The sequence below is a fragment of the Argentina silus genome, assembly GCF_951799395.1.
Source record: "Argentina silus genome assembly, chromosome: X".
Classification (NCBI taxonomy): Eukaryota; Metazoa; Chordata; class Actinopteri; order Argentiniformes; family Argentinidae; genus Argentina; species Argentina silus.
The window spans coordinates 17,555,087-17,569,578 of NC_139653.1; the positions used below are offsets into that span (position 1 = coordinate 17,555,087).

General features: G+C 43.5%; 1 protein-coding gene across 1 annotated transcript; it reads right to left on the reverse strand.

Annotated features, from left to right (window-relative positions):
- Positions 1-3,359: 3,359 nt before the first annotated feature.
- Positions 3,360-14,252, reverse strand: rinl (Ras and Rab interactor-like). The gene is made up of 11 exons (XM_083696439.1): positions 13,975-14,252; positions 13,611-13,773; positions 11,925-12,033; positions 11,596-11,668; positions 11,310-11,398; positions 10,958-11,040; positions 8,519-8,750; positions 7,462-8,115; positions 6,795-7,112; positions 4,852-4,983; positions 3,360-4,535 (listed from the first exon to the last, which is right to left on the reverse strand). Exons 1-11 carry the CDS (start codon positions 14,016-14,018, stop codon positions 3,907-3,909), a joined length of 2,526 nt encoding a protein of 841 aa, XP_083552565.1. The 5' UTR covers positions 14,019-14,252; the 3' UTR covers positions 3,360-3,906.
- Between the last annotated feature and the right edge of the window lie 240 nt (positions 14,253-14,492).

Below are 14,492 nucleotides of genomic sequence, written 5' to 3' on the forward strand. Positions count from 1 at the left end.
TAATAATAATAATAATAATAATAATAATAATAATAATAATAATAATAATAATAAAAGCTATTCTTTCAGGCCTACATTATACTTAAGCATTTTGTTTCCTAACTCAGATCTCCTCATCTGTGCATGTCTGAGGTCCTCAACATGACTAACTACTGCAACCTGAGGACCCACACACAGACTACAGAGGTGTGACACTGCCGCCTAGTGGTCACCATGAGAAACCAAAGGACAGTCCTGATGATGAGATAATACTTTATTCTGTTTTGTATGTGCCCAGTGGCCTGTTTAAGTTATGTGACAGTGAAGTGTTTTTTTCTTCTTTTGGCTCTATACTTCAAAAGATTGGATTTGAAATCAAGCAATTACTATGAGGTTAATGTATAGATTCTCAGCTTTTATTTGATGGTATTTGTGTACATATTGGTTTCACAATATAGAAATGACATCACTATTTTAGGGCATCAAAAGTAAATGGGGCAGATTAATATAATGTCAAAATTAAGCACTCATTTAGTATTTAGTCAACAATCTTTTGCATGCAATAACTGCCTGAAGTCTGCAACCCATTTATCTCACCAGATACTGGGTATCTTCTCTGGTGATGCTCTGCCAAGCCTGTATTGTAGCCATCTTCAGTTGTTGTTTGTTTTGAGGTGTTTTGCCTAAAATTGTATCATCAGGAAATGAAATGCATGTTCAGTTGGATTTAAATCTGAAGATTGACTTGGCCAGTCAAGAACTTGAAAAAACTCTTAAACAGGCCCTGCTATGGCAATATGTTTTGGGTCATTGTCTAACTGTATGATGAAGCGCTATCCAATGAATTTTGAGGCATTTGCTTGTGTTTACACTTCGGAATACATTCTGCTGTTGTTGTCAGTAGTTACACCATCAATGAAGACAAGTTAGCTCTAGTTCTAGTGGCAGTTATACTTGCCCAAACCAACCTGTTCCACCCTGGTTCACAGATGAGATGGTATGCTGTACATCTTGAGAAGATCCTTTTTTCTCTCCAACCTTTCCACTTGCTCTTGCTCTGTATCACTCTGGTACATGATAATATTCATCTTATCTGTCAACAAGACCTTTTTACAGACCTCTGCAGGCTTTTTAGCTTAACTGTAATCTGAGGATAACTAGTGGTTTGCACCTTGCACCTACCGTGAAGCCTCTGTAGTTCGGCTGGTGAAGTATTCTGTGGATGGTAGTCTCTGACACATTATACCTTATCTCCCGTTGATCTGTGGGACCGTTGTTTAGGGGATTTTCTTAATTATGGTGATTATTACTGTTAACTGTTGATTTTGTTAAGGCTAAGGTTTTGGCTATGTTTCTGATGGTTTATTTTTTTTTGCCTAATAATGGTTTCTGTGACTTTCATTGACACCTCTTTAGTTCTCATGTTGACAAACACCAATATCAGACTCCAAAGGCAAACACAAAGCCTAGAATCAATACTAGACAAGTATTGATCAAGCTGTGAATCTCCCGTTCTACCACATCCCAAATGTGTTCTATTGGATTGTGGCCATGAAGGGATGCACATGGTCAGCAAATACACTCAATTAGGCTGTAGCATTCAAGCAATGACTGTTTGGTATTAACGGGCCCAAAGTGTGCCAAGAAAACATTCCCCATCCCATTACACCACCTCCTCCATGAGAAGGTGTACAGGTGGTTCCTAATAAAGTGTTCGGTGAGTGTATATTGCCCAGCCCATTCAAAGTAATGAATCTAAGTCCATGTTATTCATTATGTGTCCATTGCAATGTCCATCCATGTGTTTTACCCAAATCCAATCTCCATCCATATGTTTTGCCCAAATTCAATTATTTAATTAGCTCCACAGAGAGTCATTTGCCCCTCCACTGAAATTGACCCGTCAGCTGTTCATAACTACAGACCGGTATCCCTTCTCTCCTTCTTATCTAAAACCCTTGAACGTGTTGTCTCTAACCAACTGTCTCACTACCTTCTTCAGAACAACCTCCTTGACCCTCACCAATCTGGCTTTAAGGCTGGGCACTCTACTGAGACTGCTCTCCTTGCTGTCACGGAGGCTGTCCACTCTGCTCGAGCTTCCTCCCTCTCCTCTGTTCTCATTCTTCTGGACCTGTCTGCTGCATTCGACACAGTAAACCACCCGATCCTTCTCTCCACCCTCTCAGAATTGGGCATCTTTGGCTCTGCACTCTTCTGGTTTGCATCCTACCTGGCCGATCGCTCTTACCAAGTGATGTGGAGAGGATCGCTGTCCTCTCCACGAGCCCTCACCACTGGCGTCCCCCAGGGCTCTGTGCTAGGGCCCTTATTGTTCTCCCTCTACACCAAATCTCTTGGCTCGGTAATTTCCTCACATGGTTGTCCTACCACTGCTACACAGATGACACTAAACTCTTTCTCTCTTTCCCCCCTTCTGACTCACAGGTGGCAACACGTGTCTCTGCGTGTCTTGCAGACATTTCTACTTGGATGTCAGTCCACCACCTCAAGCTCAACCTTAACAAGACTGAGCTACTCTTCCTCCTGGGGAAAGCCTGCCTTCTCCAAGACTTCCCCATCACAGTAGAGAACTCTACTGTGACCTCCTCCCATACAGCCAAGAACCTTGGGGTGATCCTTGACAACCACTTATCCTGTGTGGCGAACATCACAGCGACAGCACGCTCCTGTAGATTTTTCCTCTACAACATCAGAAGGATACGTCCATTCCTCACCAGAGAAGCAGCACAACTTTTGGTCCAAACACTTGTGATCTCTCACTTTGAGTTCTGCAACGCACTCTTGGCCGGTCTCCCCGCCTCCACCATCAGGTCTCTGCAGCTCATCCAGAATGCTGCCGCCCGTCTGGTGTTCAATCCCCCCAAATTCTCCATGTCACTCCCCTCCTCCGCACCCTTCACTGGCTCCCGTTAGCAGCACGTATCAGATTCGAGGATCAGGCCGCTTGGCACCGCCGCCTCTACATGGATGCAGCAGCAGTGCGACTCGGTCACAGCTTTTCAATGTCCTGGCGCCCCGCTGGTGGAACGAGCTTCCCACTGCTGTCATGACTGCAGAGTCACTACCTAAAAAGAAGTAATTCTTCCTTCTTCTAGCATTGTGACTGCCAGTAGCCCTTAGTTACTCTAAAAATGTATTAAATTACAAAGTAAGAAGTTGAACTACACCAATGTTACCCTTGAGAGAAATATAGTTTGTCAAACTAAAGATACCTTGAGAAAGTAGTTCACTACATTGAAACTACTTCGTCCAACACATGACAGTCAGTTACTGAAAGATGACTAGTCCGTATCACAGAAACTGAACAACTGAAATGCTCTGAAATCACTGAGAAAGATAAAAACAGGTCAGGTGGAGCAAAGTTGGGAGAAGGTATGCAGTGAGGGAATAAATAGTAGGGACATTTGAAGTTCAAGTTCAGTTTAATTCCTATTTATTTTTTTATTTGTTTTGGGGGAAAATGTAGTGAGTAGTGAGTAACTCACTACACTGCTACATGGCAAAGAAGTACTACTGAAAACACAAAGATAAACTACCACCAAGCTACAGCAAAATGTAGTTAAACTAATAGTTGAACTACATGTAGTGGAATACTCCCCAACACTGTATGCTAGTATCGATATTGGAACAGGCTCTCTGGCAATTCCTGGTAGCTCTGACAGCCCAGCCCCCCCTGCAGGCCTCTCTAGCCAAATCTCTAGCACAAATAGTGTTGAGCAGAGCAAAAAATACTTTTCGACTCATAATACATATCCACACATTTCCATGCATATCATGGAAATGCTAGACACAGTATTAAAAACTCCCACTGGATTATTTTTCATTGCTTCGATAATAAATATTAGAAAAAGATGGCCGACTTTGCTCCCATTATACACATTTTTGCACATGCAAATTGGAGCCCTATGTGTTTGTCTCTCTGGTGGTCCATAGGGCCTCATAGTGGACCCTGTATAGACTGGTTTGCCTCCCCTCCCCCTTGCCCTCTGCTCCCTCTGCCTCAGTCAGAGCTTCAGTGATCCCTCCCTCCATGATCCTCTGTGTGCTCCCCTCTATACTCTCCCTCCCATAGTCCTCCGCACTCCCTGTGGGTGTTCTATCTTCATCCAATGGAGACTCTACTTCCTTCTGAGGTGGGCTTCTTTGAAAAACAGCAGGGGAATCTAATTGACCATCCACTCCACTCCCCTCCTCCTCCCTCACCACTGTCAAACCCTCAGTAACTAGGTACATTGACTCAGCCCCACCCCAAGGGGTCAACTGTGTGGAATCAACCACATTCCCAATGTTTGTCTCAGTTTCCTTATCCACCACTGTTTTCCCTGCATCAGCTGAGCTCTCAGCGCTCCTCTCCCCATACCCGGACCTTCGTTGCCTGCTACTTCGCGATTTCTTGCAGTGCAAGGTACGTCTGCGATGCCATTGGCTCAGGGACTGTTGGGCCTCTGCACTGAGCTGACGCGTGGCAAGACGCGGGCGGAAGCTGCTGATGTAGAACAGGGAGGCATACACGGATGTCAGGTAGTAACCACCTATTAGAGGGAAAGAGGGAGAGTGAGGAAGGTGGGGGAGAGCAAGAGGGATGGAGAGGGGGAGAGAGAGAGAGAGAGAGAGAGAGAGAGAGAGAGAGAGAGAGAGAGAAAGATAGATAGGGAGGGAGGGAGAAAGAAAGAAAGAGAGAAATGATGAGTGAGAATGTTCATAAGTGTCCATGTGTCTAGTGCATGTTTATTGTTGTTGTGTGTATTTGCACGCATGCGTGTGTTTGTGTATGTGTGTGTGTGTGTGTGTGTGTGTGTGTGTGTGCTTGCGCATGTGTGTTTGAATGAGTGTGTACAAAAACCTCACCCTCTCCCTGCAACTGTATAGGGTCCAGTAGCTCCATCATGTAGTCTGTGTCTAACTGTAGTGTGACCACATCACTGCGCAGAATCACCCAGGTCAGACAGGGCAGAAAGTCATCAGCCCCATACACTACACCTGAGGGAGAGGGTAAAGACGAGTCAACTCCATGTATCATTCATAACTCCTCATGCAGAATTTGGATATGAAGAAGTTCCATCACAGTCCGAGAACTGCGTCGCAGTGGTGAGCACCGCATTCCATCAAAATTAATTGAATTAATTGAAATCTCACAGTACTCCTGTGTCTATGTGCATGATGTGTAAGAAAGAGGAGGCCTGATACACCCCACCATTACAAAAAAGAGAGAGATAGTGAGGGGCAAGAAGAGAGATGGATGCTATGAGATAGGAAGACAGAGAAGATAGGAAGAGAGACCCTAACCCGCTGCATTCACTCCACATACAATGCCCTGAAGAAATGGCTCTACATTCCAAAAGTTTGGATTTCTAATCAAACAGTTACTGTGAGGTTAAAGTAGAGATTATCAGCTTTTATTTGATGGTATTTGCGTACTTACTGGTTTCATCATTCAGAAATGAAAACACTTTGTATGCATAGTCCCCCTATTTCAGGGTACCCAAAAGTAATGGGACAATTAGCTTGACAGGTGGTTCTGGTAATTCAGTCATAAGAGAGCTGTCAATGTCTAGTATTGATTTTAGGCTTTGGAGTCTGCTAATGGTGTCTGTCAACATGGACCAAAGGGGTGTCAATGAAAGTCAAGGAAGCCTTTTTTAGGCTGAAAAATTAGAAATCTAGCCAAAACTATAGGCTTGCCAAAATCAACAGTTTGGAACATCATTAATCGCAATCGCAAACAGGCTGGTAGGCCAAGACAGACTTCTACAGTTTATGACCGAAGAATGTTCACCATAATTAAGAAAAACCCCAAAACAACTGTCCCACTGATCAGGAACACTCTCCAGGGGGTAGGCGTGTATGTGTCATAGACTACCATCCCTAGAATAACTATAAATCACCAGCCGAACTACAGATGCTTCACTGCAAGGTGCAAAGCACTAGTTATCCTCAATTAGGATGGTCACTTACAGTTTGCTAAAAAGTACCCAAAAAGCCTGCAGAGGTCTCGAAAAAGGTTTTGTGGACAGATAAGATTAATATTATCATGTACCAGAAAGGTTGGAGAAAAAAGGATCTGCTCAAGATGTACAGCATACCATCTCATCTGTGAAACAGGGTGGAGGGGGTGTTATGGTTTGGGCATGTATAGCCACTAGAACTGGCTAACTTAACTTAATTGATGAGGTAACTGCTGATGGCAGCAGCAGAATGTGTTCTGAAGTGTACAGAAACATCTTGTCTGCTCAAGTACAAACAAATGCCTCCAAATTCATTGGATGGTTCATCATACAGTAAGACAATAACCCAAAACATACTACCATAACAACTAGGGCGTTTTTCAGGGAAAAAAAAAAGTTCTTGACTGACCAAGTCAGTCTTCAAAATTAAATCCAATCAAATTATGCATTTAATTTCCTGATGATAATTTTAAGCAAAAAGACCTCAAAACAAACAACAAATGAAGATGAACAGATGAAGAATGCAGTACAGGCCTGGCAGAGCATCACCAGAGAAGACAAGAATGGGTCAATGGGTTGCAGACTTCAGGCAGTTATTGCATGCAAAGGATTGGTCACTAAATACTAAACATGAGTGCTTAATTTGGACATTATATGAATCTGCCCCATTTACTTTTGGTGCCCTAAAATAGTGTTGTCATTTCAAAATTGTGAAACCAATATGTACACAAATACCCTCAAATAAAAGCTGAGAATATCTACTTTAACCTCATGGTAATTGTTTGATTTCAAATCCAAACTTTTGGAGTGTAGAGCAAAAAGAAGAAAAAATGATTCACCACCTACCAGGGCTGGCGTTGGCATTCATGCTGTGGTAGATGCTCTTGCAGACCTTCAGCAGCCCCTGGACCTTCTTGCTGGGGGAGTAAGCCCTGTGCATTGCAGCCCACCTCTGCTGGATCCTCTCCAGGTTGGGCGGGTCAGGGACCCCCGCCCCGATCGTCCCGTCCAGCTCTTCCACGCCGCGTCCCTCCAGCATGCGCTGGTTGTCCCGCAGACACTGCAGGCTGCCATCGTGGCAGCGGCAGCTCTGGAGGCAGGCGTAGAGGTGGGTGGTGATGGGCTTGAGGGCCACTTTATGTAAGCAGATCTCCAGCATGATGTCTGGGGGAGAAAGAAGTGGGAATGATAAGGGGAAAGAGAAAAAAAGAGAGCAGGATGGATGGGTTAAGAGAGAGATTGGGAAGGACAGGAGGAATGAGGGAAAGATGTGGAGAGAGGGAGAGAAGGGATGGCAGATGGAGAGAAAGGATAAAGTGATGGAGAAAGGATGAAAGAGTGGAAAAGGGGTTGAGTTAGGGTAAACCGTGAACAGGATCACTTTAAGGCCATGGAGATAATAATGCCAACAGGAAGGCCTACTGTGTTTCACTGTATTATTACTATCACTCAATGTTTGGTCCATGTGGGCCACAGAAAAATGCGATGTTTGTTAAAACAGGAACTCACTCACCCAACTCCCATTCCGGTGTGTCGTTCATGCTGTCTATGAGGATGTGCACCTCAGGGCAGTCCAGCAGCATCTCTCTCAGAGCAGTGAGAGCCACACGCACATCCTGTAAAAACTCTGCCCCTGTGACCCCAGTATCAACCCTGCCTCTCAGAGTCTGATCCACGAACCCCTTCACTGCTTCCGCAAAGACCCCGCCCCTCCGCTCGCTCAGCTCCTGCACCCGATTGGTAAGCCTCTTCTGCGGACACACCAACCCACCAATAGCTTGGCCCACGGCTGAGAGGCGGTGCTTTACCTTGTCAGCCAACCGGTGTTGGGGGTAGGAGTGAGCGGGGCTGGTAACAGACTCAGGTTCCTCCTCCATGCTGCTGATTGACAGGGAGTCCAGCTCCAGGGAGGGGGGGTGGAGCATGGAGGGGGGCGGGGAGAGCCACACCCCATCCTCGATCCAGGACACCCTGTGAGGGATGGGGCTGAACAGGGGCCTGGTCTCGGAGGGGGTGTTGGGGCTCCCAGGGGTGCTGGTGTGGCCTTGGCTCCCTGTTCTCATCAGTGGGTCAGTGGCAGCATCCCTACTGGGCCTTCTCAGAACCACCCCTTCCATAGGGGTGGAGGTAGACGGTGCAGACTGGACAGCTTGGACTATAGTGGACCCTAAAGGAAGAATAAAAAACATGAGCACAACATCATGAGGTTTGGGGGTGCTGTGGGATGGCTAAGTAGGTCTATGATGGGTACTTTTCTTACAAAGTGGGTGGTTAAGTACTGTAAGAAATGTTACCAATTGTCTCATATGAGATAGACAAAGTGAACCAAAGACCTAGATACTGTCCTGAAAACAACCTATAGCCCCTACTCTCCAGATACTTATATTGATCTGAAAAGATTGCATAAAGCAAGATGGTAGAGCTTCGCTTTCTCATCTGATAATATAAGTGGAATATTGCTTATACAGTATTTACCTATTCAGTCATGTGTGATCGGTTCAACTGTCTAGGATGTAGGGACTAATGGTTATTTCTCTGCAGAGCCCTAAACAGTAAAATAACAGTTTTACCTGAGCTGTCAGAGTTGGCACTACAGGGCTCCTGCTCCAATGAAATTGTTCTCTTGTGAAGTAGCCCTGCCCCTCCCCATGGTCTTGTTGTGCTTAGTCGTCTCTCACGCCTGTAATTGGCTGGGCGAGTAGCACGCTGGGGGCTGGTTGGTTGGTGTGTCAGCCAGTCATCGGCATGCTCGTGAAGATACAGTGGGTTGATGATACACAGGGCACCATTGACTGAAGTCAGCTGTTATATAAAGGAAACAAAGTTTATCTTGTGTAGTAGTACATTCAAAGACACGGGTAAATCTATGGACCCACTCCAGCTAAAACTCCTGGTTAAATTTCAACCTAGATAAAGTGCAACAATTTCATATTGAAAGATTGACATTGGCAAAATTATTATTGCTATTTAAGTAAGTACAATGAAGGAACCTTGACATCAACCTGGAAGTAGCTAGGCGGTGAGAATATACTGGATACAATGGTAGAATGAACTGGGAAAACCTGCAGAGAAGTTCTATACAATGCGACAGTGAAGCATTACTTACGCATACAACGCGCAAGTAATGAGACAGTGAAGAATGTTTTCTTATTTTGGCTTTACACTCCAAAAGTTTGGATTTGAAATCAAACATGAGGTTAAAGTAGAGATTCTCAGCTTTTATTTAATGGTATTGGTGTATATATTGGTTTCACCATTCATAAATTACAACCGTTTTTATGCATAATCCCTCTATTTCAGGGTAACCAAAAGAAATGGGACAAATTTATCAAATGTCCAAATTAAGCACTCATGTTTAGTATTTGGTCGACAATCCTTTGCCTGCAATAACTGTCTGTAGTTTGCGACCCAATGTCCACACCAGACACTGGATATATTCTCAACGCAAAGCTGTAAGAAACACAAGCTGTAAGAAAGACAATCTATGCAAATAGTTGTCTTATCCTATTGGTGAAATTTGTGTTTGAAGTAAGGGTGTCTTATATCAATAAGTGTTAGTACGATAGTATCCTAATGGCGCCCAAATAATGTTTCTATTTGGTCACAGAAGGTGTTCGCATCAAGAGAAAAGCCCTCGCTGTGCGGAACGGGGACACAGCACTGTAAAACAGAGACAACCAGAGTGTCATAGTTAAAAGTTTATGAATAAACATCTTGCTGCATTCACAGGTTTCTCCATAACCCCCCTTTTATAGAGGGGCGCTACATCATTTGTGGAGGACACCATGTTTAATGTACACTTGTTTGTTTTGAAGTCTTTTTGCCCAAAATCAGGAAATGAAATGCATGTTCAATTGGATTTGAATCTGAAAATTGACTTGGCTTTTTGACCCTGAAAAACTGCCTAGTTGCTATGGCAGTATGTTTTGGGTCATTGTCTTATTGTATGATGGGCCATCCAATGAATTTGGAGGATTTGCTTGTACTCGAGCAGAGACAATGTTTCTGTACACTTCAGAATACATTCTGTTGCTACTGTCAGCAGTTACAATCATCAATTAGGACAAGTTAGCATGTTCTAGTTGCAGCCATACAGTACATGCCCAAACCTAACACCCCCTGCACCATGTTTCACAGATTAGGTCATATGCCGTAACTCTTGGGCAGATCCTTTTTTCTCCAAACTTTCCTCTTGCAATCACTCTGGTAAATGACATTATTAATCTTATCTGTTCACAAGATCTTTTTCCAGACTGCAGGCTTTGTAGATACTTTTTAGCAAACTGTAACCTGACCATCCTTTTTGAGGATAACTAGTGGTTTGCACCTTGAGGTAAAGCATCTGTAGTTTGGTTGGCGATGTATTCTGTGGATGGCAGTCTCTAACACAGCCTGCCTCTACCTCCTGCAGAGTGTTCCTGATCTGTGGGACAGTTGTTTTGGGTTTTTTCTTAATTATGGTCAGCATTCTTCAGTCATTCACTGTAGAAGTCTGCCGTGGCTTACCAGCCCATTTTTACCAGTGCTTTTTTTGTCTTTTTAATGTTCCAAACTGTTGATTTTGTCAAGAATAAGGTTTTGACTGTTTCAGTTTTTTTCCTGAAATTTCAGCCTATAAATGGTGAAACCAATATGTACACAAATATCATCAAATAAAAGCTGAGAATATCTACTTCAACCTCATAGTAATTCTTTGATTTGAAATCCAAACCTTTGGAGTGTAGAGCCAAAAGAAGAAACAATGCTTCACTGTCCCATTAGTTACGCAGGGCGCTGTATGACCATGGTAAAACATCCACTAGTGTCTTAAAGTATGTAGTTCAGAATTTATAATATTGATAGTATTCTAAAACATTGTGAATCTGGTGTCGTGGCATAGTGATAACGCTCCCAACAATTATGCATAAACTCTTCCACCAAAGGTCTTGCATTCATTGTCCGGTAGTCAAATGAAATTACAGAGGGAGGTAAAAGTTGTATGCAATGTCATGTAGTGTAATATGATTTACTTGTATGGTGCACATGGCAGTGCCAGGACCACTCTGAGTCATCTGATCAGGCTGGGGGTCAGAGGTTGGACACAGCCAGGACTCTGCATAAGAGATACATAAATAGAGGTAACAGGAAATGGTGTTGCTGCAGTGAGAGTTATTTGTAGATAAGGTATATGTGGGTAAATATGCAGCAGATAGTTTGTGTGATTGAGGAGGAGGAGTAGTGGTGGAGGAGAGTGAGAGGAGGGGGAGTGAGTGGTGAGAGGGAGGGAGCAAGATGAGAGGTGGGGGGAAGGTGGAAAGGTGAGAAGGAGAGGGAGGGAGTAGAGGAAGAGAGGTGAAGAAGTAATGAGAAGGAGTAACTCACTGGGACCCAACTGAGACAGGTGAGACTCTGGCTGATCTGTCAGACTGTAGAACCAAAGTGGAATGAACAGACAGACCGACAACACGTCTCTGAGAGAGAGAGAGAGAGAAGTGGGGGGGGGAACAGACATAGAGAGAGAGAGAGAAGTGGGGGGGGGGACAGACAGAGAGAGAGAGAGAGAGAGAAGTGGGGGGGGGAACAGACATAGAGAGAGAGGTTTGTGGGATACATCACATACACAACTGAATTAGCATACAGTAGTTGATTTAAGGTTTGTAAGATTTACCTGCTTAGGGAGTAAAAAACTACGAGCTGCACTAGGTCAGAGAAGCCAAGATGTGAATGAGATAACTGATAAGCTAAGGAAGAGACACAAAGATGAGAATTTAATATAGAAGGTACAACCAAAAAATAACTTGAGATTAATTTTTGAAAATGTATAAAGCAGCTATTGAGGTTAAAGTCATTTAAAAAGTGAGTAATTATTTCCAATTATTCCCACTAACAAAATATTGCTCAGGCAATCGTCTCAGTACTTCAATAATTTAAAGAGGATATAAATGTGTGTGTGTGTGTGTCTAGGATGTTTTTAACAGAGTGTGTGAAGTGCCCTACCTGCGCCAGTGTGTTTGATGGGGTAGTCTGTGACAGGTCCACTATCTGCCCCTGCAGAAACACACAGGAGGAATGGGTGGGCAGTAGAGTCCTTCAGTACCAGGAAACTCTGTGTGAAGGAAGAGAGAGGTGGCGAGAAGCTTTGATGAAAAACAGCTCTTGTCGGCTTCTGGAAAGGGTGACTGTGCACAGCAGCTAGCCTGCACAGAGAAGAGGCTATAGTTGATGCACTTCTTTTTGGGTCATCATAAAGGCTTAGGACTGAGACAGCAAGGCTAGTCTTACTTCACACCAACACTAGCTAAGTGACAGAGAAAGTACTTATGCAGACCACACACACACATATAAACTAAAACCTTGCATCAAAACAAGTAAGCGCACGCACACGCACACACACACACACACACACACACACACACACACACACACACACACACACACACACACACACACACACACACACACACACACACACACACAGACTACAGGAAGTGGCTTTCATGAGCAGCATGCTCAGGAATAGATGTGAGACACTGGCAAGTTCACTTTGAGTCAAAAGCATATTACACTGCAGCAGTTTGATGCAACTTTGATGAACACTTCTGTATCCATCTAAATCATAAACTATAAACCTGCAAAAGTGATATGAACTCCTACTTCTGTTCCTTTATCATTTAGTCAACTATCCAATACAATAAATATACAGATAAATAAATATAAATTACTTAGAGCAAAAGTGTTCAGATCACAGTACCCTTCCTTACAGTGTGTTACTGCCTATCCACATCCAAAATGTCTCAAAATAAACCTTTGTTTGTCTTCTTATTGTTACATCAATGATTGTAACAATGCAGAAACTCTTTCATAGCGTTCTCAGACCATACTCACGTTTTTCAGAGTGGCCGATGCTCTTGAGGAAGGTCTTTGTGATAGCTTGGGCTCTCTACTAAAGCCATAGGTCAGTCTGTTTCCATTTTACTGTTTGTCTGTATCTCCTGTACTACCATTCTCTCTATCAGTCACACACATGCACCTTCTATCTCGCAAACCCCTGTCACTCTCACCCCGTATCTGACAACTTCTGCATTCATTTGGTGAAAATGTACAGTCTTGATTTTATCTGATGCAAAGTAGAAGGAACTGCATGAATGACCCAACATGAAGATAAACTGTCTGCAGTCACATTCGTTGGTGTGCCAGACAGAGTTATGTAAATTTGTAAATTTGATTTCAATTCAATTTATTTCAATTCAAGTCGAATCGAACATGGAATTTCTCCATAAAAGTGAAATTCAAGCAACACAATTCACTGGAATTTAGATGCAATTGACTGAAACAGTGGTAACTCAGCATGTCAGCAAACCTAGTGCACCAGACTATCTATCAGGCTAGTCCTAAGGGTCTGTACACAGAGAGGTCATATGGAGTCACACTATACAATCACATATACTGTACATTGACCTGCAGATAGACACAACAGATACAGTAGCATGTAGCCTAGTACGCCTACAAAAAAACAACTGACTGTGGACAGCCGGTGGAGATGCAGGGTGTCCTGTCAACTGAAACTTTAAAGTTATCAATGCTAGTGTAGGATAATAGGTAGGTAAACATTACCCACCATCACATTCATAACCCCAGTGCCTGCAGAGAGGTAGGGGTAGAGAGAGAAAGAGAGAAACTCACCCCAGCAGGCCGGCCCCAGAGAGCAGCGTGGGCTTCTTCTCTGTCCCAAAGGACTCCAGGTGCCCAGGCATCCTGACACAGCCTCAGCCTATCCAGCAGAGAAAAAGGCCTCCTCAAAGCTCCAGCACCCCCATTTACTGTCCTCACCGTGGCACTCACACACCTAGACACACACACCTCTTACTGGTTCCATGATTTGCTGTTACAGTAGACATAGACATAATGATAATTGGTATGTATAATACTTTTTGTACATGCTCGGTGCTATATCTTTTACACATGTATATATTTCTTGCACATAGACTACTATTCATCAAACACAAACTTAACTGGTCAGTAATGGTAAAGCAGAAAACAACCCCACCTGTCAGAATCATCCGTCTTCTCCTGTTCCTCAAATCCTTTCATCTTCTCCTAGTAGAGACCACTCAAAGTGTGAAATTGAAGACATATTATGCACATTATATCCCTCAAGCAGTTGAATTTGACATGAAAGAAGACTTCTCTTTCAAAACCCAACTGTGTTGCTCAATAGTACATTCAACAAGTCCTTTCCTTCTGCATCAGTTGTTTGCTGTGCTTGCAGCTGCCTTGACTGCACACCGTAGCTTTTGATGCAGAACTTTCATGTGCTCAAGTTCTCTACTCCCCCAACCCTGTGGTTAGCCTTGTGAACATGAACATACACAATATGACGTCTCTGCTTAGCCTTTCTCACTCTCCAGACCTCAACAGTCTCTCTCACTGAAAGTGCACAGATGAAACTCAGACGAAATGGCTTCACAGACACAAAGTAATGCATGGACATTTACAACAACAATACAATACTACAATACAGCACATAAAAATGCACAAGACACAAACATACAAAATAATATTACT

Excerpts from the sequence above, each read along its gene's own strand:
- rinl (XM_083696439.1), bottom strand. The coding sequence starts at position 14,018 with ATGAAAGGATTTGAGGAACAGGAGAAGACGGATGATTCTGACAG. Across the intron at positions 13,774-13,974 it reads AAGACGGATGATTCTGACAG|GTGTGTGAGTGCCACGGTGA; the intron begins GTGGGGTTGTTT and ends GTGTGTGTCTAG. Across the intron at positions 4,984-6,794 it reads GAATGCCAACGCCAGCCCTG|GTGTAGTGTATGGGGCTGAT; the intron begins GTAGGTGGTGAA and ends CCTCTCCCTCAG.